The sequence below is a fragment of the Cucurbita pepo genome, chromosome 3, assembly GCF_057944985.1.
Source record: "Cucurbita pepo subsp. pepo isolate OVF chromosome 3, ASM5794498v1, whole genome shotgun sequence".
In the NCBI taxonomy this organism is placed as follows: Eukaryota; Viridiplantae; Streptophyta; class Magnoliopsida; order Cucurbitales; family Cucurbitaceae; genus Cucurbita; species Cucurbita pepo.
Window position 1 is genome coordinate 5,313,008 of NC_141800.1, and position 20,402 is coordinate 5,333,409.

The 20,402-nt window shown below is 39.2% G+C and overlaps 2 protein-coding genes and 16 non-coding genes across 18 annotated transcripts; 17 read left to right on the forward strand and 1 right to left on the reverse strand.

Annotated features, from left to right (window-relative positions):
* The first annotated feature begins 662 nt into the window (after positions 1-662).
* Positions 663-4,613, forward strand: LOC111785380 (zinc finger CCCH domain-containing protein 30-like). Its single transcript, XM_023665790.2, has 2 exons — positions 663-946; positions 1,930-4,613. Exon 2 carries the CDS (start codon positions 1,940-1,942, stop codon positions 4,115-4,117), a length of 2,178 nt encoding a protein of 725 aa, XP_023521558.1. The 5' UTR covers positions 663-946; positions 1,930-1,939; the 3' UTR covers positions 4,118-4,613.
* Positions 4,614-5,077: 464 nt separating this feature from the next.
* On the reverse strand, positions 5,078-7,084 carry LOC111791456 (delta-latroinsectotoxin-Lt1a protein). Its single transcript, XM_023672807.2, has 3 exons — positions 6,522-7,084; positions 6,180-6,365; positions 5,078-6,094 (listed from the first exon to the last, which is right to left on the reverse strand). The coding sequence occupies exons 1-3, from the start codon at positions 7,044-7,046 to the stop codon at positions 5,810-5,812; spliced, it is 996 nt and encodes a 331-aa protein (XP_023528575.2). The 5' UTR covers positions 7,047-7,084; the 3' UTR covers positions 5,078-5,809.
* A 4,990-nt stretch (positions 7,085-12,074) lies between these two features.
* On the forward strand, positions 12,075-12,156 carry TRNAS-GCU (transfer RNA serine (anticodon GCU)). Its single transcript has one exon. It is a non-coding gene; the product is annotated as a tRNA-Ser (tRNA).
* Positions 12,157-12,280: 124 nt separating this feature from the next.
* On the forward strand, positions 12,281-12,362 carry TRNAS-GCU (transfer RNA serine (anticodon GCU)). Its single transcript has one exon. It is a non-coding gene; the product is annotated as a tRNA-Ser (tRNA).
* A 124-nt stretch (positions 12,363-12,486) lies between these two features.
* On the forward strand, positions 12,487-12,568 carry TRNAS-GCU (transfer RNA serine (anticodon GCU)). The gene has a single exon. It is a non-coding gene; the product is annotated as a tRNA-Ser (tRNA).
* A 576-nt stretch (positions 12,569-13,144) lies between these two features.
* On the forward strand, positions 13,145-13,226 carry TRNAS-GCU (transfer RNA serine (anticodon GCU)). The gene has a single exon. It is a non-coding gene; the product is annotated as a tRNA-Ser (tRNA).
* Positions 13,227-13,509: 283 nt separating this feature from the next.
* TRNAS-ACU (transfer RNA serine (anticodon ACU)) lies at positions 13,510-13,591 on the forward strand. The gene has a single exon. It is a non-coding gene; the product is annotated as a tRNA-Ser (tRNA).
* Positions 13,592-13,980: 389 nt separating this feature from the next.
* On the forward strand, positions 13,981-14,062 carry TRNAS-GCU (transfer RNA serine (anticodon GCU)). Its single transcript has one exon. It is a non-coding gene; the product is annotated as a tRNA-Ser (tRNA).
* A 567-nt stretch (positions 14,063-14,629) lies between these two features.
* On the forward strand, positions 14,630-14,711 carry TRNAS-ACU (transfer RNA serine (anticodon ACU)). Its single transcript has one exon. It is a non-coding gene; the product is annotated as a tRNA-Ser (tRNA).
* A 418-nt stretch (positions 14,712-15,129) lies between these two features.
* Positions 15,130-15,211, forward strand: TRNAS-GCU (transfer RNA serine (anticodon GCU)). Its single transcript has one exon. It is a non-coding gene; the product is annotated as a tRNA-Ser (tRNA).
* A 642-nt stretch (positions 15,212-15,853) lies between these two features.
* Positions 15,854-15,935, forward strand: TRNAS-ACU (transfer RNA serine (anticodon ACU)). The gene has a single exon. It is a non-coding gene; the product is annotated as a tRNA-Ser (tRNA).
* A 418-nt stretch (positions 15,936-16,353) lies between these two features.
* TRNAS-GCU (transfer RNA serine (anticodon GCU)) lies at positions 16,354-16,435 on the forward strand. Its single transcript has one exon. It is a non-coding gene; the product is annotated as a tRNA-Ser (tRNA).
* A 1,416-nt stretch (positions 16,436-17,851) lies between these two features.
* TRNAS-GCU (transfer RNA serine (anticodon GCU)) lies at positions 17,852-17,944 on the forward strand. Its single transcript has one exon. It is a non-coding gene; the product is annotated as a tRNA-Ser (tRNA).
* Positions 17,945-18,280: 336 nt separating this feature from the next.
* TRNAS-GCU (transfer RNA serine (anticodon GCU)) lies at positions 18,281-18,359 on the forward strand. Its single transcript has one exon. It is a non-coding gene; the product is annotated as a tRNA-Ser (tRNA).
* A 52-nt stretch (positions 18,360-18,411) lies between these two features.
* On the forward strand, positions 18,412-18,493 carry TRNAS-GCU (transfer RNA serine (anticodon GCU)). The gene has a single exon. It is a non-coding gene; the product is annotated as a tRNA-Ser (tRNA).
* A 206-nt stretch (positions 18,494-18,699) lies between these two features.
* Positions 18,700-18,781, forward strand: TRNAS-GCU (transfer RNA serine (anticodon GCU)). Its single transcript has one exon. It is a non-coding gene; the product is annotated as a tRNA-Ser (tRNA).
* An 873-nt stretch (positions 18,782-19,654) lies between these two features.
* Positions 19,655-19,736, forward strand: TRNAS-GCU (transfer RNA serine (anticodon GCU)). Its single transcript has one exon. It is a non-coding gene; the product is annotated as a tRNA-Ser (tRNA).
* Positions 19,737-20,207: 471 nt separating this feature from the next.
* Positions 20,208-20,289, forward strand: TRNAS-GCU (transfer RNA serine (anticodon GCU)). The gene has a single exon. It is a non-coding gene; the product is annotated as a tRNA-Ser (tRNA).
* The last annotated feature ends 113 nt before the right edge of the window (positions 20,290-20,402 follow it).

A 20,402-nucleotide genomic window follows, 5' to 3' on the forward strand; every position in this document is an offset into this window, starting at 1 on the left:
ATTCGAGTTACTCAGGTCACCAACTCAACTTACACTCGGACGACTATAAAAAAACCTAGTATTTTTTAAAACAGTAGTGAAATTGACAATAAAAGAGGGAAATTTAAGAAAATTAAAAGAATTATGGGCCAAAAACGAAAAACGAGAAAAATCGATTTGGGGTGAAATATTGATTAAGAAAAGACACAAGGACTTTGTTGCAAAGAATTCCTAGTGACTTTTTATTTTCTTCGCATATTATTCTTTTAAAAATTTATTTTTGTCTGAAAGAGACTTTATCCTTTTTCTTTTATTATAAAACTGAAAATTCGGAGCCTCTGTTCTGTGCGACTTTTCACCTCCTCGATTTGACCCCACATTTAACTAAAATTGGACAAATGGCCACATTTCATTGGCGGACTCCAAACCCCTGCTTCCATTCCACTTAATGATCCTCCTTTAATTCCGCTCCACTGTCCACCTCCTCAGCCAGTCAACACCTCGTCCTTCACTACCACTAAGCCCCACCCTACTTCCCCTGGCCAAGCCGGTCATCCCGCTCTCAAAAGTTTGCTACTTAATTTGCATTTCATTTCGTGTGAATTTCAATGTCATTTCCCCTCATTTCCTTACAACTCCCAACATTAAATTTAAATTCCCCCAAAACTTTCCAATCCGCATTTCATTTCAATTTCAGACTTTAATTTCTTCTTCTTCGTCTTCCTCATCTCCCCCCCTGCTCTCTCTCTCTCTCTCTGTAAACTCTCTCTTCTTCTTCTTTATTTCCTTCACCGGCGCCGTTGATGATGGCCTTTAGCTTCATCTTTCCGATCTTCTTCTTTTCCTTCAGTGAAGTGGCTCTTTCTTCCTCCGTTTTCTCCTCCGATCGATGAGTGCCACTTTCGAAGCCCGCTTTCTTCTCTCTCTCAGATCTCTGCCTGGTTTTCTTCTGCTGCTATAGATAACTGTGAGTTTTTGTTTTGTAGTTCGGATTGAGCTTGAAGCTTAACATTTTGGAAAAAATATTCTTTTTATTAATTTTATATTTCGTTCGGATGGGGGATGCAAGGGTTTCAATTGGAGTTTAGTACGTGTGAAGTTTTAATTAAGTTTTATTGTTGTTGTGTTGTGAGGATCGTGATATTACAGTTGACGTTTGTTGATACTGATCTGCTTTTATCAGCTTCGTTTTCTCTTGAGAGGCCTGCTTTGTTAATTTTGAGTTTTCTCTTCTGGATTTTGATTCTAATGTTTCTCTTCTATTTACCTTTGTCTGGATAATTTTTCTTTTTTAATATTGATGTGTTCTGTTTGTTTAATTTCTGTGATCGTTGATTTTCTAGGAGTGGAGGGAAGTTGGGAGATGTTTTTTGGTGATTTTTGCGAAGAAATTTTTATAATATTAAGATGAAACAGATTGCTTTTAGTTGAAACTCTCAAGCTTCAGATCGAAACTTTCATCTTAGTAGTATCGTTTTTAATTCCGGTGATAATCGCTTAGCATATAGTACTAAAATATAGAATCATATGTCAAGTATCAGTACAGCTTTCCCCGAGTGTGGTCGCCTGCTGTTTACCTATTATAGGGTTTGTTATTCGTCTTGAGCTCCTGTGGGTACCAGTTTTCAACTCTTGGTTGGTCCTTATCATTACACAATTGGAAAGTACTCTTGGGTGGAGTGAGTTTCTGTTTTCTGATTTATTTGAGATTTTCTCGGTGGATATTTGTTATTCATAGGCCTGTTATGATTTGTTGCTTTTTGATTAAAGAGTTTTGCAATCCTGTTCACTGATTATCCTAAACTAATTTATTGTAGAAGCTTTTTATTTGCTTATTTTGGTGAGCTTTTGAACATATTCTTTTCGTATTTGTATTTAATTCCCTTTCCCTTCTGATTTTGTTGATGTAATATGAGGCATAAATGCACAGTTTTTTTTCTTTGATTGCAGATATTTGAGTATGTGTGGTGGTCCAGAAAAATCCAATTCTGCATCTACTACTTCGGCAAGATTACCTAACCCCAAAGACATGAATCATTTAACTGTTGATTGTGAGGATTCTTTTTATAGTTTACTGGAGCTTGCTTCTGACAACGATGCAGAAGGCTTCAAGAGTATGATGGAGTCTGATTTGTTTTCTCTGAACAAGTCTGGACTCTGGTATGTTCGTCAAAAAGGTTCAAAACAAGTTGTTAATGAGCACAGAACGCCTCTTATGGTTGCTGCCACATATGGTTGTGTTGATGTTCTGAAGCTTATACTATCATATCCTGAGGTTGATGTTAATCTCTCATCTGGCACAGATAAGAGCACTGCTCTCCACTGTGCTACTTCCAGTGGTTCTGTGAATGCTGTTGATATTGTCGATTTGCTATTATCTGCTGGTGCTGACCCGAAAACCAAGGATGTTAATGGTGACCGCCCCGTGGATGTCATTTTCGTTCACCCGAAATTGCAGAAGCAGAACACAAGGTTCAGGCTTGAGGAGCTTCTCAATAATCATTCAAGTGGATCTTTGGATGTGTCCTGTTTACATTTGTCAATCAAAACGCCTGATTCAGAGTCACCGCCACTTTCCTCGTCGTTGGAGGATGAGTTTCGATCTACACCCAAGTCTATTTCTTCTCCCAAATTTACTGATGGGTTTGCAAACTCTACAAAGGAGAAAAAAGAATATCCAATTGACCCATCACTTCCTGACATCAAGAACAGCATATATGCAACTGATGAGTTTCGTATGTTTTCTTTCAAGGTGAGACCTTGTTCTCGGGCGTATTCTCATGATTGGACCGAGTGTCCTTTTGTCCACCCAGGGGAGAATGCCCGCAGAAGAGACCCAAGGAAGTTTCACTACAGCTGTGTTCCTTGCCCTGACTTTAGAAAGGGGGCTTGCAGGCATGGGGATATGTGTGAATATGCACATGGAGTATTCGAGTGTTGGCTTCACCCAGCACAGTATCGAACTCGCCTTTGCAAGGATGGCACCAGTTGCAATAGGAGGGTCTGCTTCTTTGCTCACACTAACGAAGAACTAAGGCCATTGTATGTGTCCACTGGATCTGCTGTCCCGTCCCCACGATCAATTGGATCTGCTCCAACTGTAATGGATATGGCTACTGCATTGGGTCTTCTGCCTGGTTCCCCTTCATCAGTGTCAGCTTTATCTCCATCTCCATTTACTCAGACCATGTCTCCCTCTTCTAATGGTGTTTGTCACTCTTCTGTGAACTGGCAGCAACCAAATGTACCGACTCTTCATTTACCAGGAAGTAACCTTCAATCCAGCCGATTGAGGTCGTCTCTGAATGCCAGGGATATGCCTCTGGAAGATTTGAACGTCCTGCCTGACTTCAACAGTCAGCCACGGATTTTGAATGATTTGAACTGTTTCTCTCAGCCTTGTCCGACTCCTGTGTCTGTGAGCCGATCTGGCTGGACCCAAACTCTATCTCCTAACAATCTTGAAGAATTATTTTCTTCTGAGATCTCTTCGTCTCCTAGATTCTCCGATCCAGCTGCCAATGTCTTTTCCCCTACGCGCAAATCAACAATGCTAAACCAATTCCAGCAGCAGCAGCAGAACATGTTATCACCTATCAATACAAGCATTATGTCCCCTAAGAATGTTGATCATCATTTGTTGCAGGCCTCTTATGGAGTTTCATCCCCGGGAAGGATGTCGCCAAGAAACACCGAGCCACATTCACCTATGGGATCTAGGTTCTCCGCCTTCGTACAGCGTGAAAAGCATAATCTGCGCACTCTCAGTTCATGGGAGCTTGGATCTAATGTCCCAAGCTCATTGATCGGATCTCCTATCAATTCTTTGCCTAAATGGGGGTCCCCCAATGGAAAGGTGGATTGGTCGGTTGGTAAGAATGAACTGGGTCAACAAATGCGAAGGTCATCTTCTTTTGAAATGGGAAATAACGGGGAGGAGCCTGACTTATCATGGGTTCAAACCCTTGTGAAGGAATCCCCACCTGAGATGCTTAAAGAGAAGCTGGCAGTGCCTGGGAGGGGCGGTGCAGCATCCGGTGAGGGTCTAACTACTACTAAACCACAATTAGAATCCACTGATCATTCTGTGATTGGAGCTTGGCTTGAGCAGATGCAGCTTGATCAGCTTGTAGTGTAGCAAGTACAACAACAACAACAACAACATAAAATTCTTTCTGGGTAAAGGTAAGGTAAGGTAAAAGGTGAAGCTGAAGATGATGATGGTGGAGAGAGGAAGGGTTGGAAGAAGGGTCAGATTGATTGATTGATTACTCTATTCCTACAAGGATCATTCAATTACTTACCATTCATTATTTTACATCAGTCAGCGAGTCAGTCGGTGAAGTCTCTGGGCCAAAATATTAAGAAAACTCGTCCAGGTTCTATTATATTTCTCTATCCATTTTCTGCAATTTCATTTCCAATTCCAACAAAGGCTTCTTGATTCAAAAGCTGTAGAAACCAAGAGCTTTTTTCTTTTGTTCTTTTTTTTTTTCCATCTATTTAAATTTTTTCCATCCATATATGAAACAAAAAGAAGAGGGGAAGGGGAGGATATGTACTGCCAAAGATTGTCCAATTTGTCGAGAGTTTCCTCTTATTATATAATATTGATGTAAAACTTTGAATCTGAAGTTATTTTTTCTTTTGTTCTTGGTACTTATGATAGAATCTGTGTATTGGAAGTGATGTGTTTTGGTTCCTTTAATGTGGAGGAGATATGTGTAGACATTTAATAGTGTTGATGATATTGTGGAGGTGTAATTGTGTGCCCCATGGAGCCACAGTGGGTAGGGCATACTTCTTAATGGGGATTGAGGGAGTTAAGGGTGGGATTGGGTAAATAGGTATGCATCCTCTTGTTTGGTACAAGGTTTGCACCCACTAGGCATGGGAATAAATTTAGAGAGGTACATGGAGGGTTGAGACAGTTTTTTCCGTATATATTCTTGTCCCATGGAAAGGAAATGTTGAGAATTTTGTAACGGCCAAAGTTCAGCACTAGCAGATACTGTTTGCTTTGGCTTGTTACATATCGTTAATGGGGATTGAGGGATCAGTTTGGGTGTATGCGACATGGGTTTATGGAAGATTTTGTTCATGAATACTTTTGTATGTTCTCCACTTCGATTCATTTACCTATTAGATTCATTTGTTCACCTCCCATATTAATATATTCTCAATCATCTTGATTCATGTATGAACATTAGTATTGTTATATCTGGATAAAAGGTTTGTCTAACATTAGATACAGAGTAAGTATCATTTGTATTTGCCTATTGGCAATTAAAATGAATTTTGTAACTGAGACTTTGTAGTGTGAGAATGTATAAGATATATTATATGTAATTGAAATAGCTATAATGATTGGCTACCCTCCATAAATGTAGGAGAATTTCTTCAACTACAAAAATATGTTTTTTTGTTTTTTTATATTTGTGGGTGTGTAACTGACATCGATCTTTCAGTTGCGCCACAACACACCCTTTGTGTGGATGGGGTGAACGCATACCATTGGTCAACGCTCGTCGATGGGTGTCGTTGTGGTGGTTGATCGAGGAGGCTAGACGTGGGACGCCACAAGAAGAAGGCCAAGCTTTTTTCTAGGCTGGCGGCTGGTGGGGTTGTGGAGTTGCAAAAGGTGAATGGGCTGATAGGGTTTGGGCCGCCCGCTTCGCCCGGCCACCTGTGTGTTCTGGGTTCTCGGGTCGACCTGATCCGATTGGCTCTAGATCCATTTTCATTTTTTAAGTTTATAAACTAAACTTATAATTTAAAAAAAAAATATATTTTTTCTCATTATAAAGCAAAATTTATAGGCTAACAATGATCAAGAAGTTAAGCAAGTACTATTAAAAATTCGAGTATGATGCTTCCTGTCATAAGCATTTTGGACGACCAATAAGCAATCAACACGACGATGAAATTGGGGCTTTATAATTTTCCAAACCACCCTATAATTCGAAATGAAATTGAGTCGAATTCTGAGCTCCAATCCTGCTCCTGATTCAAGCTTATCCTCTATTTCTCTCCCCGCACCATACATTGGCTTCTTACTGATACCCACATTCAATCGAAACGTCGTCGTTCCACTCTCCGCGTACAATCTCGGACCCTAATTGAATAACCCACAAAAACAATAGGATTAAATTGATTGTTAAACTAATTTAATTTAAGAGGCATAGAGAATGATGGGTTACTTGGGAGGTTGCAATAGGAAGAGGCCCAAAAGACATGTGAAGAGATGGAGGAAGAATGTGAAGGGCAAAGAGCTTTGAGTAGTTGTCCACAATTACATCCATGGTGCAATTGCATGTTAGGATCTTAGTTCCAACCCCGGTCGTGTCCACTCCTTCCCCGAGCATAAACTCGTCTACTTCTCGTACCTGCATCCATTCCCGAGTATAATTTTTAGATTTTATAAAGTTTAGAGACTTATTAGACGCAAAATCCGTCTACTTCTCTTACCTGTATCCATTCCCGAGTATAATTTTTAGATTTGATAAAGTTTAGAGACTTATTAGACACAAAATCAAAATTACCTTGACGGAAATAATGGGTCGGGGAGGGTTAGTGACAATGTAAAACACAAGCAAAGCCATTCCCATACTAAAAACAGCTCTCCAACTCAGCTGCAAGCAAATCCAAGCATTACCATCCGAATTCCTATACGTAAAATATGTCTTCCAACACCCTCTTCTCTTCCTCCCATAATACCATTCTTCCTCTTCCGCCGCCTTCTCCCGCTTCTCCTCCGCCCCATCGCCGCCGCCCACCATCAGCCGAGCCTCTCCGTTGTCGGTCCCACCTCCATGGTTCGACCCACATGATGAGGAATAGTGGGAGAGAGTGAAGCGAGAGGCTTCTTGGGTTGGGTTGCGGTGGTGGTGGCGGCGGCCGTTGGGGAAGGTGTCGGAGGGGAGAGGTGAATGGCAAGCGGATGACTCGGCTGGGTTTCGGTTGTCGGAGCTGTTGGCGTGGGAGAGAGTGGAGGGGCTTTGTACGTAATAAGCACATGGATAAGAGTGGAAGAGAACGGGTTCTTGGTCTTCGGCGGCGTCCATCATCGGCGGAGAGATGATTTCTCTGACATCTGAAACGGAATAATGGGAGGCCTTTTAAACTTTTCATAATCAAGATAGAGATTAAAAATTCTTTTACTTTTTTTATTCTCGATATTAATAATTTAATTGATTTAATTCAAAAATAGTTGTTCCCTGTCCCACTTTGGTTCGGAAGTAGAACAAAACACCTTATATGGGTATAGAAACCGCTTAAAAACTATGGAATGAAAATAAAAAAGAGATGAAACTCCAATTCCTTCGAAAATGGTCACATCTTTGGCACAAGAATCATGGGTTGATTCGTATCATCTTGACTCGGGTCTGATTTCTCTATTTTTTTTAATAATACCAAGTTGGGTTCTTTTGCTACCGGTATCTAATAAAACCCAAATCTTGTTCACGTAAAACCTGCTTTATTTAGATAGGAAATGTTATGGCCCGAATTCGTAATCAATCTGGTTTACAATAGACTTGAACAGTGATAGACAGACAAACAGATGAGTATTTAAATATTAAAAAAAAAAAAATAATTGGGATCCGAAGGTTTTTACTTTACACCGAAAATGGCACCATGTTGGGGGAATCATGGGAGAACTAAGCACGCTTGGATTAATTGTAAATAATTATTTGGAGGAATTATAAAAAATAAAATAGATTAAACATCATTATATATTTTTCTCCATTAATAATTAAAAGAATAAAAAATAAAAAAATGGGTGGATATATATATATATAGATATATATATATATATATATATAGGGGCAATGATGTATATAGCTTTAATTTGCTTTTACATTAAGAAGACATTATGAAATGCACTATACTCACCCCATAAATCATTTCATCTCCTAAATACCTTTAATCACTTCACCTCTCATTTACTCTTCCCTTTTTTTTATTTTTTTTTCATTTCTCTTTCTATTTTATTTATTTATTATTTTATTATTTTTTTTATGTTAAGAGGGTCGATTCTACGTTTTAAAAAGTTGAAGGATATTAAAGAAACTTTTTAAACTTCAAAAGTACTTTCGAAACATCGTTGAAAGTTTAAGGGTACTTTGAAACAAAATACCAAGTTGCTTCGGGTTCGCTCCTTTACCAGATTGAACAAGGTATCAAACTCTATAATCTAACAATTCTTCCACTTCAAGATTAATCGAGCCAATACAAAAATATCATCAACACGTCGAAACATTTCTTCTCATCATCAATATTTTCAACGCATCAAAAAATTTGTAGAAGCTGTAAAAAACCCCAATCAAGAATTTGCACAATCTTAATTTTCCAACATCAATGTATTTTGTCAACAGGATAAAAATGAGAAATAGAATTGAGATCGAAGGTGTGTATTCTCATTGATATTCATAACAATTAATTCTTATAAATAAGAGAAATATTAAGATATAATATCTAAGATATATTCCATAACTAATTATTATAATATATTCTCCAAATTTATATCTCAGCACTTTTGGAGGTACTCTTTGTCTTCTCAAAACACATATTCCTTTCTTCCACTTACATATTAGTGAAATGGTATCGTCTTAGGTTGTATTTTATACCAATTGTTTGACACTTGTCTTGTCTCAGCCCTTAATTGGTTTGTTGGGCACCACTTTTATATGGTTGTCTTGTCTATGTGCATGTAGGGGTCATAATCTATTGTTTTTACAGTATGGTTGTGATACTCTTTTCCACTTAAACTAGTCATTGTCCTTGATGACTTTCTCAAGGGCACAACTGCATTGTATATTATGACATTCTCTTTCCACTTAATTTCGATATCGTCTTAATGCGATTTGAATGTCGAGTTAGCAGCTAACTGACTTGCTGAAAACAAATATGCTTCAGAATGAATACGAAAATTGTGCACTACTTATGAGCTATCCATTGCAAGTCAGTGAAAACATAGTGGAAGTTCTCGAGAAGGTGGATACCATTTTTAGAAACATAGTGTAAGTGATACGCAGTGCACAGTTGTCCAAGCTATTCCTTATCCAGAAACGTAGTGGAAGTTCACATGGATGTTCTTGTGTAACGACCCTAGATTTCTACTTACATAAAGTCGCTACTAACATCTCATGCTCTTCTAAAATGCTGAATATAACTCTTAAAAGAAAACATCATCTATGGTATAAATGTCGAAAACATTTAAAACAACTTCTAACTCTTAAAAACACAGCCATGGTGTTACGTGTTTAATACGAAATACTTGAAAAATTAAGGAAAATAAGAACAATACAAAATAATTCAAAACAATGAAATGCAAAACAACTTATTCTAGCCTAAAACTAGGGATTTAAATATGAGTCTACCATATGCACGTGACATAGTCTCTGCTCGCGATGCCGCCGTCATCCGTACATGTGCGCCTTGCCTTTACCTGAAAAATGATGTGGCATTGCCTGAGTATTTCGAAGAATACTCAGTAAGTGAACCTGCTATTTGGGTCATGCTAAATGCAATCACATGCAAATATGATATAGAGATCTATCTCTATCTCATCTCATAGTAAGAGTGGTCTTCAGTCTCGAACTACTATGGAAGTGTAGTACTTCCATACACACGACCCACACGTGCGAATGTGGATCATGAGGCGGCTTGCACACCCTCTGGACCCTCTCTGTCAAGCTAGCTGTCTGTACCAATGTTCGAAGGTTAGCAGAACCCCTGGTGTCATGCTCCCTATGATCACCATGTTCATCATACTGTGCACGTCTGCACTCGTCATATCTAAGGGAAGTATCCCTATGCTTATGTACATACAAAATGCATAAGGTCCCTCTTAATATCTCTTATGACACAACCCTCTTGTCTTATCTTTTTGTTACTTACATTAAGTAACAAATACTCGTTTATTAATATCATTTTCATGTTCTTGTCTTATCTTTTTGTTACTTACATTAAGTAACAAATACTCGTTTATTAATATCATTTTTCATGCTCTTAGGGTTGTGTCCTAGGTCGATCTATCGATATGATTATCGATATGATGCAATATGACACTCGTTATCCTATAGCATGCTTAATATGGAAAACATCAACATATTAAGATAAAAGTCATGCAATCATCAAAATATATAAATTATTCTCGTCCAAACAATTTTTATTAAAGATCTCATTTATATTGTCCACTTTGGGTGCTTTCTCTCATGGCTTTGTTTTGGGCTTCCCAAAAAGTCTCATGCTAATGGAGATGTATTTCCTTACTTATAAACCCATGATCATTCCCTAAATTAGCGGGACTCCCTCCCAACATCATATCAGTCTATTTTTCTATGTCAGCTATTCTTGGATGTGTATTAAATTTTCATACACACGGCCCAAACTTGTGAATATGGACCCACCAGTCGGTTCGCACACCTCCTAGATCCCTTTATGGTCGGACGAGCATTCTCTGGTAGCTGTTGATGTCGGACACCGGTTAGGAATAGCGACCGTCACGATAGCATTATGATAAACATAATGATCATTCTCCTATCTCGTAGCATACGTGTCCATACATCGTGAATGATAAGGGGTATCTCCCAATGCATGAGCACACAATAATATACGAGGTCCCACCATTTTTCCATTTTCATTATCATTTAATATAACCCTGCTAGTGTCTTCCTTCATATCATATCATTTTGTCATATCATTTCTCATATCGTTTATCATATAATTGATCATATATTTCATGCGTATACCGGGGTTGTATTTCATGCTAGTTCATCGTTTTGCATGTCAATCATATCATTCATGTCACACATATATTATATCATAATGTTACCATGTTTTGAAACATAACAATCCATATCATGTACATATCATATCATGTCATATATCATATATCATAACAATCACATAGTATATCTCGAGCATGCCTTCAACATATCTTATCATAGCTATATCAATTCATCAAACATATCTTACCATAACATATATCATATCATTATCATATTATATTATAATATATATATTAATACATACATCGTTCCCATATCACAACCATTTCGTAAACATTTCGTAATCATATCGTTCCATATACATATACTGGTCATATCGTTTCCTAAACTTATCCTAACCATATCATTTCATGAACATTTCCTATTCATATCGTTTTATCAGTCTATCATAATCATATCATTTTCTATACATAACCTAACTGTATATCTATCGTAATCATATCGTTTTCTATACATAACCTTATCATATCGTTTTATCAATTTATCATAACATATCATTTTTTTTACATAACCTAACCATAACGTTTTATGAACATATCTTAGTTCTATTGTTACATTACATATATCGCATCATTCTCATATCCTATCTCAAACATATCATTGATCATTTCATACCGTAAGAGTTATCATATCATTCACATATCATAACATATACCTATCAGATAATAGTCATATCGATTTATAAACAATTCACACATATCAAATATATGACACGTGCATAACTACGGGACACGTGTTAACATCAAATATAACCATACTGATAGTAAGACCATTTACTTGGTTGACTTTAACTTACGTTCTATCCTATTTTCAAGATTGATATGCTACACTTTGCTCTGCAAATCGACCTCACGTATCTCATCTTAGACTACCATCATTAAATTGATACCTATCAAGACAAGAGATCTCCAAGAAACAATATTGTCTGCCCTCCACACTTCATATAAGTTTGGTACGGTTTTTATAAATAAATGTCTCGCTGTATTCACTTATATTATACATTGTTTTTAAACTTTCAAAACTACAACAAACAAACAAAACAAACAAACAAACAAACAAAAAAAAAAAAAAAAAAAATCTATAATTGGATTATATTAATATATCTTTTAGTTATCAAAATAGTGGCTTTGGTCGAGTGGTTAAGGTGTGTGCCTGCTAAGTAAATGAGATTTTCCGGCTGAGAGTTTGAATCTCTCAGGCAATGATCTTTCTAATTTTGTTGTTTGACTTTGAACACTTAGGTTTCGAGCCGATCATCAACGTTGTAAGAGTATATTAATAAACTCATATTGGAAAATGACAGTCGCTTTGGCCGAGTGGTTAAGGCGTGTGCCTGCTAAGTACATGGGATTTTCCCGCGAGAGTTCGAATCTCTCAGGCGACGATCTTTCAAATTTTGTTGTCTGGCTTCGGGCCGGTTAGTAGTCGAAACCATGTTACATTTTGTTTAGCCACTAGATCATCATCGTTGTAAGAGTATATGAATAAACTCATATTGGCAAACGACAGTCGCTTTGGCCGAGTGGTTAAGGCGTGTGTCTGCTAAGTACATGGGATTTTCCCGTGAGAGTTCGAATCTCTCAGGCGACGATCTTTCAAATTTTGTTGTCTGGCTTCGGGCCGGTTATTAGTCGAAATCATGTTACATTTTGTTTAGCCACTAGATCATCATCGTTGTAAGAGAATATTAATAAACTCATATTGGCAAACGACAGTCGCTTTGGCCGAGTGGTTAAGGCGTGTGCCTGCTAAGTACATGGGATTTTCCCGCGAGAGTTCGAATCTCTCAGGCGACGATCTTTCAAATTTTGTTGTCTGGCTCCGGGCCGGTTAGTAGTCGAAACCATGTTACATTTTGTTTAGCCACTAGATCATCATCGTTGTAAGAGTATATTAATAAACTCATATTGGCAAACGACAGTCGCTTTGGCCGAGTGGTTAAGGCCTGTGCCTGCTAAGTACATGGGATTTTCCCGCGAGAGTTTGAATCTCTCCGGCGACGATCATTCAAATTTTGTTGTCTGGCTTCGGGCCGGTTATTAGTCGAAATCATGTTACATTTTGAGTCGCTTTGGCCGAGTGGTTAAGGCGTGTGCCTGCTAAGATTTGTTTAGCCACTAGATCATCATCGTTGTAAGAGTATATTAATAAACTCATACTGACAAACGACAGTTGCTTTGGCCGAGTGGTTAAGGCGTGTGCCTGCTATTGGGATTTTCCCGCGAGAGTTCGAATCTCTCAGGTGACGATCTTTCAAATTTTGTTGTCTGGCGTCGGGCCGGTTATTAGTCGAAACCATGTTACATTTTGTTTAGCCACTACATCATCATCGTTGTAAGAGTATATTAATAAACTCATATTGACAAACGACAGTCGCTTTGGCCGAGTGGTTAAGGCGTGTGCCTGCTAAGTACATGAGATTTTCCCGCGAGGGTTCGAATCTCTCAGGCGACGATCTTTCAAATTTTGTTGTCTGGCTTCGGGCCGGTTATTAGTCGAAATCATGTTACATTTTGTTTGGTTTAGCCACTAGATCATCATCGTTGTAAGAGAATATTAATAAACTCATATTGCCCAGTCGCTTTGACCGAGTGGTTAAGGCGTGTGCCTGCTAAGTACCAAATTTTGTTGTCTGGCTTCGGGCCGGTTATTAGTCGAAACCATGTTACATTTTGTTTAGCCACTAGATCATCATCGTTGTAAGAGTATATTAATAAACTCATATTGACAAATGACAGTCGCTTTGGCCGAGTGGTTAAGGCGTGTGCCTACTAAGTACATGGAATTTTCCCGCGAGAGTTCGAATCTCTCAGGCGACGATCTTTCAAATTTTGTTGTCTGGCTTCGGGCCGGTTATTAGTCGAAATCATGTTACATTTTGTTTAGCCACTAGATCATCATCGTTGTAAGAGAATATTAATAAACTCATATTGGCAAACGATAGTCGCTTTGGCCGAGTGGTTAAGGCGTGTGCTTTGGCCGAGTGGTTAAGGCGTGTGCCTGCTAAGTACCAAATTTTGTTGTCGCTTTGGCCGAGTGGTTAAGGCGTGTGCTTTGGCCGAGTGGTTAAGGCGTGTGCCTGCTAAGTACCAAATTTTGTTGTCTGGCTTCGGGCCGGTTATTAGTCGAAACCATGTTACATTTTGTTTAGCCACTACATCATCATCGTTGTAAGAGTATATTAATAAACTCATATTGACAAATGACAGTCGCTTTGGCCGAGTGGTTAAGGCGTGTGCCTGCTAAGTACATGGGATTTTCCCGCGAGAGTTCGAATCTCTCAGGCGACGATCTTTCAAATTTTGTTGTCTGGCTTCGGGCCGGTTATTAGTCGAAATCATGTTACATTTTGTTTAGCCACTAGATCATCATCGTTGTAAGAGAATATTAATAAACTCATATTGGCAAACGATAGTCGCTTTGGCCGAGTGGTTAAGGCGTGTGCCTGCTAAGTACCAAATTTTGTTGTCTGGCTTCGGGCCGGTTATTAGTCGAAATCATGTTACATTTTGTTTTGTTTAGCCACTAGATCATCATCGTTGTAAGAGAATGGGTTCGAATCTCTCAGGCGACGATCTTTCAAATTTTGTTGTCTGGCTTCGGGCCGGTTATTAGTCGAAATCATGTTACATTTTGTTTTGTTTAGCCACTAGATCATCATCGTTGTAAGAGAATATTAATAAACTCATATTGCCCAGTCGCTTTGACCGAGTGGTTAAGGCGTGTGCCTGCTAAGTACCAAATTTTGTTGTCTGGCTTCGGGCCGGTTATTAGTCGAAACCATGTTACATTTTGTTTAGCCACTACATCATCATCGTTGTAAGAGTATATTAATAAACTCATATTGACAAATGACAGTCGCTTTGGCCGAGTGGTTAAGGCGTGTGCCTACTAAGTACATGGAATTTTCCCGCGAGAGTTCGAATCTCTCAGGCGACGATCTTTCAAATTTTGTTGTCTGGCTTCGGGCCGGTTATTAGTCGAAATCATGTTACATTTTGTTTAGCCACTAGATCATCATCGTTGTAAGAGAATATTAATAAACTCATATTGGCAAACGATAGTCGCTTTGGCCGAGTGGTTAAGGCGTGTGCGGCTTCGGGCCGGTTATTAGTCGAAATCATGTTACATTTTGTTTAGCCACTAGATCATCATCGTTGTAAGAGAATATTAATAAACTCATATTGGCAAACGATAGTCGCTTTGGCCGAGTGGTTAAGGCGTGTGCTTGCTAAGTACCAAATTTTGTTGTCTGGCTTCGGGCCGGTTATTAGTCGAAACCATGTTACATTTTGTTTAGCCACTACATCATCATCGTTGTAAGAGTATATTAATAAACTCATATTGACAAATGACAGTCGCTTTGGCCGAGTGGTTAAGGCGTGTGCCTGCTAAGTACATGGGATTTTCCCGCGAGAGTTCGAATCTCTCAGCCGACGATCTTTCAAATTTTGTTGTCTGGCTTCGGGCCGGTTATTAGTCGTCCCGCGAGAGTTCGAATCTCTCAGGCGACGATCTTTCAAATTTTGTTGTCTGGCTTCGGGCCGGTTATTAGTCGAAATCATGTTACATTTTGTTTAGCCACTAGATCATCATCGTTGTAAGAGAATATTAATAAACTCATATTGGCAAACGATAGTCGCTTTGGCCGAGTGGTTAAGGCGTGTGCCTGCTAAGTACCAAATTTTGTTGTCTGGCTTCGGGCCGGTTATTAGTCGAAATCATGTTACATTTTGTTTTGTTTAGCCACTAGATCATCATCGTTGTAAGAGAATGGGTTCGAATCTCTCAGGCGACGATCTTTCAAATTTTGTTGTCTGGCTTCGGGCCGGTTATTAGTCGAAATCATGTTACATTTTGTTTTGTTTAGCCACTAGATCATCATCGTTGTAAGAGAATATTAATAAACTCATATTGCCCAGTCGCTTTGACCGAGTGGTTAAGGCGTGTGCCTGCTAAGTACCAAATTTTGTTGTCTGGCTTCGGGCCGGTTATTAGTCGAAACCATGTTACATTTTGTTTAGCCACTACATCATCATCGTTGTAAGAGTATATTAATAAACTCATATTGACAAATGACAGTCGCTTTGGCCGAGTGGTTAAGGCGTGTGCCTACTAAGTACATGGAATTTTCCCGCGAGAGTTCGAATCTCTCAGGCGACGATCTTTCAAATTTTGTTGTCTGGCTTCGGGCCGGTTATTAGTCGAAATCATGTTACATTTTGTTTAGCCACTAGATCATCATCGTTGTAAGAGAATATTAATAAACTCATATTGGCAAACGATAGTCGCTTTGGCCGAGTGGTTAAGGCGTGTGCGGCTTCGGGCCGGTTATTAGTCGAAATCATGTTACATTTTGTTTAGCCACTAGATCATCATCGTTGTAAGAGAATATTAATAAACTCATATTGGCAAACGATAGTCGCTTTGGCCGAGTGGTTAAGGCGTGTGCTTGCTAAGTACCAAATTTTGTTGTCTGGCTTCGGGCCGGTTATTAGTCGAAACCATGTTACATTTTGTTTAGCCACTACATCATCATCGTTGTAAGAGTATATTAATAAACTCATATTGACAAATGACAGTCGCTTTGGCCGAGTGGTTAAGGCGTGTGCCTGCTAAGTACATGGGATTTTCCCGCGAGAGTTCGAATCTCTCAGCCGACGATCTTTCAAATTTTGTTGTCTGGCTTCGGGCCGGTTATTAGTCGTCCCGCGAGAGTTCGAATCTCTCAGGCGACGATCTTTCAAATTTTGTTGTCTGGCTTCGGGCCGGTTATTAGTCGAAATCATGTTACATTTTGTTTAGCCACTAGATCATCATCGTTGTAAGAGAATATTAATAAACTCATATTGGCAAACGATAGTCGCTTTGGCCGAGTGGTTAAGGCGTGTGCCTGCTAAGTACCAAATTTTGTTGTCTGGCTTCGGGCCGGTTATTAGTCGAAACCATGTTACATTTTGTTTAGCCACTACATCATCATCGTTGTAAGAGTATATTAATAAACTCATATTGACAAATGACAGTCGCTTTGGCCGAGTGGTTAAGGCGTGTGCCTATCTTTCAAATTTTGTTGTCTGGCTTCGGGCCGGTTAAGGCGTGTGCCTATCTTTCAAATTTTGTTGTCTGGCTTCGGGCCGGTTATTAGTCGAAATCATGTTACATTTTGTTTAGCCACTAGATCATCATCGTTGTAAGAGAATATTAATAAACTCATATTGGCAAACGATAGTCGCTTTGGCCGAGTGGTTAAGGCGTGTGCCTGCTAAGTACCAAATTTTGTTGTCTGGCTTCGGGCCGGTTATTAGTCGAAACCATGTTACATTTTGTTTAGCCACTACATCATCATCGTTGTAAGAGTATATTAATAAACTCATATTGACAAATGACAGTCGCTTTGGCCGAGTGGTTAAGGCTTGTGCCTGCTAAGTACATGGAATTTTCCCGCGAGATTTCGAATCTCTCAGGCGACGATCTTTCAAATTTTTTTTGTCTGGCTTCGGGCCGGTTATTAGTCGAAACCATGTTACATTTTGTTTAGCCACTACATCATCATCGTTGTAAGAGTATATTAATAAATACAGATTTCGAATCTCTCAGGCGACGATCTTTCAAATTTTTTTTGTCTGGCTTCGGGCCGGTTATTAGTCGAAACCATGTTACATTTTGTTTAGCCACTACATCATCATCGTTGTAAGAGTATATTAATAAATACATCATCATCGTTGTAAGAGTATATTAATAAACTCATATTGACAAATGACAGTCGCTTTGGCCGAGTGGTTAAGGCGTGTGCCTATCTTTCAAATTTTGTTGTCTGGCTTCGGGTCGGTTATTAGTCGAAATCATGTTACATTTTGTTTAGCCACTAGATCATCATCGTTGTAAGAGAATATTAATAAACTCATATTGGCAAACGATAGTCGCTTTGGCCGAGTGGTTAAGGCGTGTGCCTGCTAAGTACCAAATTTTGTTGTCTGGCTTCGGGCCGGTTATTAGTCGAAACCATGTTACATTTTGTTTAGCCACTACCTCATCATCGTTGTAAGAGTATATTAATAAACTCATATTGACAAATGACAGTCGCTTTGGCCGAGTGGTTAAGGCGTGTGCCTGCTAAGTACATGGAATTATCCTTCCATTTTCCCGCGAGAGTTCGAATCTCTCAGGCGACTATCTTTCAAATTTTGTTGTCTGGCTTCTGGCCGGTTATTATTATTATTCGAAACCATGTTACATTTTGTTTAGCCATTAGATCATCATCGTTGTAAGAGTATATTAATAAACTCATACTGACAAACGACAGTTGCTTTGGCCGAGTGGTTAAGGCGTGAGCCTGCTAAGTACATGAGATTTTCCCGCGAGAGTTCGAATCTCTCAGGCGACGATCTTTCAAATTTTGTTGTCTGGCATCGGGCCGGTTATTAGTCGAAACCATGTTACATTTTGTTTAGCCACTAGATCATCATCGTTGTAAGAGTATATTAATAAACTCATACTGACAAACGACAGTTGCTTTGGCCGAGTGGTTAAGGCGTGTGCCTGCTAAGTACATGGGATCCCGCGAGAGTTCGAATCTCTCAGGCGACGATCTTTCAAATTTTGTTGTCTGGGCTTAATAAACTCATATTGGCAAACGACAGTCGCTTTGGCCGAGTGGTTAAGGCGTGTGCCTGCTAAGTACATGGGATTTTCCCGCGAGAGTTCGAATCTCTCAGGCGACGATCTTTCAAATTTTGTTGTCTGGGCTTCGGGCCGGTTATTAGTCGAAACCATGTTACATTTTGTTTAGCCACTAGATCATCATCGTTGTAAGAGTATATTATGGGCTTCGGGCCGGTTATTAGTCGAAACCATGTTACATTTTGTTTAGCCACTAGATCATCATCGTTGTAAGAGTATATTAATAAACTCATATTGGCAAACGACAGTCGCTTTGGCCGAGTGGTTAAGGCGTGTGCCTGCTAAGTACATGGAATTTTCCCGCGAGAGTTTGAATCTCTCAGGCGACGATAAGTACATGGAATTTTCCCGCGAGAGTTTGAATCTCTCAGGCGACGATCTTTCAAATTTTGTTGTCTGGCTTCGGGCCGGTTATTAGTCGAAATCATGTTACATTTTGTTTAGCCACTAGATCATCATCGTTGTAAGAGAATATTAATAAACTCATATTGGCAAACGATAGTCGCTTTGGCCGAGTGGTTAAGGCGTGTGCCTGCTAAGTACCAAATTTTGTTGTCTGGCTTCGGGCCGGTTATTAGTCGAAACCATGTTACATTGCCACTAGATCATCATCGTTGTAAGAGAATATTAATAAACTCATATTGGCAAACGATAGTCGCTTTGGCCGAGTGGTTAAGGCGTGTGCCTGCTAAGTACCAAATTTTGTTGTCTGGCTTCGGGCCGGTTATTAGTCGAAACCATGTTACATTTTGTTTAGCCACTACATCATCATCGTTGTAAGAGTATATTAATAAACTCATATTGATCTTTCAAATTTTGTTGTCTGGCTTCGGGCCGGTTATTAGTCGAAATCATGTTACATTTTGTTTAGCCACTAGATCGAATTTTCCCGCGAGAGTTTGAATCTCTCAGGCGACGATCTTTCAAATTTTGTTGTCTGGCTTCGGGCCGGTTATTAGTCGAAATCATGTTACATTTTGTTTAGCCACTAGATCATCATCGTTGTAAGAGAATATTAATAAACTCATATTGGCAAACGATAGTCGCTTTGGCCGAGTGGTTAAGGCGTGTGCGTGCTAAGTACCAAATTTTGTTGTCTGGCTTCGGGCCGGTTATTAGTCGAAACCATGTTACATTTTGTTTAGCCACTACATCATCATCGTTGTAAGAGTATATTAATAAACTCATATTGACAAATGACAGTCGCTTTGGCCGAGTGGTTAAGGCGTGTGCCTACTAAGTACATGAGATTTTCCCGCGAGAGTTCGAATCTCTCAGGCGACGATCTTTCAAATTTTGTTGTCTGGCTTCTGGCCGGTTATTATTCGAAACCATGTTACATTTTGTTTAGCCACTAGATCATCATCGTTGTAAGAGTATATTAATAAAGATTTTCCCGCGAGAGTTCGAATCTCTCAGGCGACGATCTTTCAAATTTTGTTGTCTGGCTTCTGGCCGGTTATTATTCGAAACCATGTTACATTTTGTTTAGCCACTAGATCATCATCGTTGTAAGAGTATATTAATAAACTCATACTGACAAACGACAGTTGCTTTGGCCGAGTGGTTAAGGCGTGTGCCTGCTAAGTCCATGGGATTTTCCCGCGAGAGTTTGAATCTCTCAGGCGACGATCTTTCAAATTTTGTTGTCTGGCGTCGGGCCGGTTATTAGTCGAAACCATGTTACATTTTGTTTAGCCACTACATCATCATCGTTGTAAGAGTATATTAATAAACTCATATTGACAAACGACAGTCGCTTTGGCCGAGTGGTTAAGGCGTGTGCCTACTAAGTACATGGGATTTTCCTGCGAGAGTTCTAATCTCTCAGGCGACGATCTTTCAAATTTTGTTGTCTGGGCTTCGGGCCGGTTATTAGTCGAAACCATGTTACATTTTGTTTAGCCACTAGATCATCATCGTTGTAAGAGTATATTAATAAACTCATAG